General features: G+C 34.9%; 1 protein-coding gene across 1 annotated transcript in view; it reads right to left on the minus strand.

Annotated features, from left to right (window-relative positions):
* The window catches only part of HACE1 (HECT domain and ankyrin repeat containing E3 ubiquitin protein ligase 1), a 105285-nt gene that overhangs the window by 56056 nt on the left and 47580 nt on the right, over window positions 1–1649 (minus strand). Inside the window, 1 exon segment of the mRNA XM_045294315.1 lies at window positions 836–989. Coding sequence (XP_045150250.1) covers window positions 836–989 — 154 coding nt within the window.

Raw genomic sequence — 1649 nt, forward strand, 5'->3', positions numbered from 1 at the left:
GAGTCAGGGGGCCTGAAAAAAAACTATTATCTCACTTTATCCTTTTGTAATGGCTATAGTACAAAAGTTTTTCATTTTTTTCATGCAGGAGAGTGCTGAGTAATTCCCACACTCCACTCCCAGAAAAGAGGGTGGAGCAGGCCAAGTAAGTTTGAGAATCGCTGGCCTATACAGATGCAAGTAATGACTCCATGGAGTTAGCATTGAAGAATTTAAACCAAGGAATCTTTTGAAAACAAATAATCAACTGAACTAAGGGGGATAATTCTGGGGAAAACTTTACAGGAAATCATGGGGGTGTAATAAATATTAAGTTATAGTCTGTTCCTCATTTGACAAACTACGGATGTAGATTCCTATTTTATTAGTTCTTCTTCATGTGCCTTAAACTTATATGAGGAGTCTAAGCAATCATTTTTTAAAATTCTAGATACATTTGCCCAAATTAATTCAAATACAATAGGATTTTTAATAGTCTTGTTATAGGTGTTAAAGTGATAGTAATGCATGATTATTCTAGTCCTTTTATCACTGAAAAAAGGTGCCCACTGGTTACTAACCACAACTTCAGCAGTTCCAAAACACAAGCTGTTCCATCGGAGATAGATGAGGCTTTCTGCTCACAAAAAGAGTTACAGTTTCAGAAACCCAAAGGGGCAATTCTACTTTATCCTGTAGAGTCCTTATGAGTCGGCATCAATTCAATTGTGGTGAGTTTGATTTTATCCCTGACAAAAAGTGTCCAACAGAATAATGTATTCCCAGAAAAGCCTAAAAGGAAATGCAGCCGACAGATACTGCTACTATTGATCTGCCTGTATAGGCAAGCACTTACCTAAGCAATTTATGACCATTGGTTGTAGCAACTTCAGCAAGGCTTGTTAGAATCTTTAGGTACTGGTTTTCACTTTGCTGAGACAGATGCTCCAGAACTTGTCGCAACTAATTAAAAAAAAACAAAAACTGATTAGATGATAACCCATTCCATTCTCCCAAAAACATATTTTAGTTTAATAAGTGTTCCAAAATCAAATAACTGAATCAATTCCGTGACAGTTATTTTGTCTTAAATTTAAAAACTAATATAAGGATAAGATGATATAAAATCTTTCTTTAAAATCATCCAGTCCAAACCAATAAAAAATAGAAATGCAGAGTTCTACAGATTTTCAAAAAGTAGAATTATTATAAATACCAAAAAAGCTCACTGCCATTGAGTAATTGCTGACTCATAATGACCCGCTGTGGGTTTCTGAGACTGTAACTATTTACAGAAGTAGAAAGGTCCATCTTTCTCTGATGGAGCTGCTCACAGCCCAACACATTACCACTACACCGCCAAGGCTCAGTAAAGTGATGATTATTAATCAGCACATAAAATTCCTCCTCAGGTTCTTTTCCTTTACCTGCTAGAAATACCAGGAGACTTCAAAAGGTTCGTAGAAAAATATCATTATTTTTCACTTTCTCTTTGCAATGAACTTTCTGAAGCCACCTTGTACATATGCTAGTCATCTTTAAGTATACATCAAAGATATGGGACATGACTCATTATTGTAAAGTTTATACCTATTCTACAATGCAGATAAGTGCATTCAAATTATTAAAGTTTATATTCAATAAATAAAATAAATAGGGGAAGTGGGGGG

This window comes from Echinops telfairi, unplaced genomic scaffold (assembly GCF_000313985.2).
Source record: "Echinops telfairi isolate 266 unplaced genomic scaffold, ASM31398v2 ScPeMD7_3533;HRSCAF=4204_0, whole genome shotgun sequence".
In the NCBI taxonomy this organism is placed as follows: domain Eukaryota; kingdom Metazoa; phylum Chordata; class Mammalia; order Afrosoricida; family Tenrecidae; genus Echinops; species Echinops telfairi.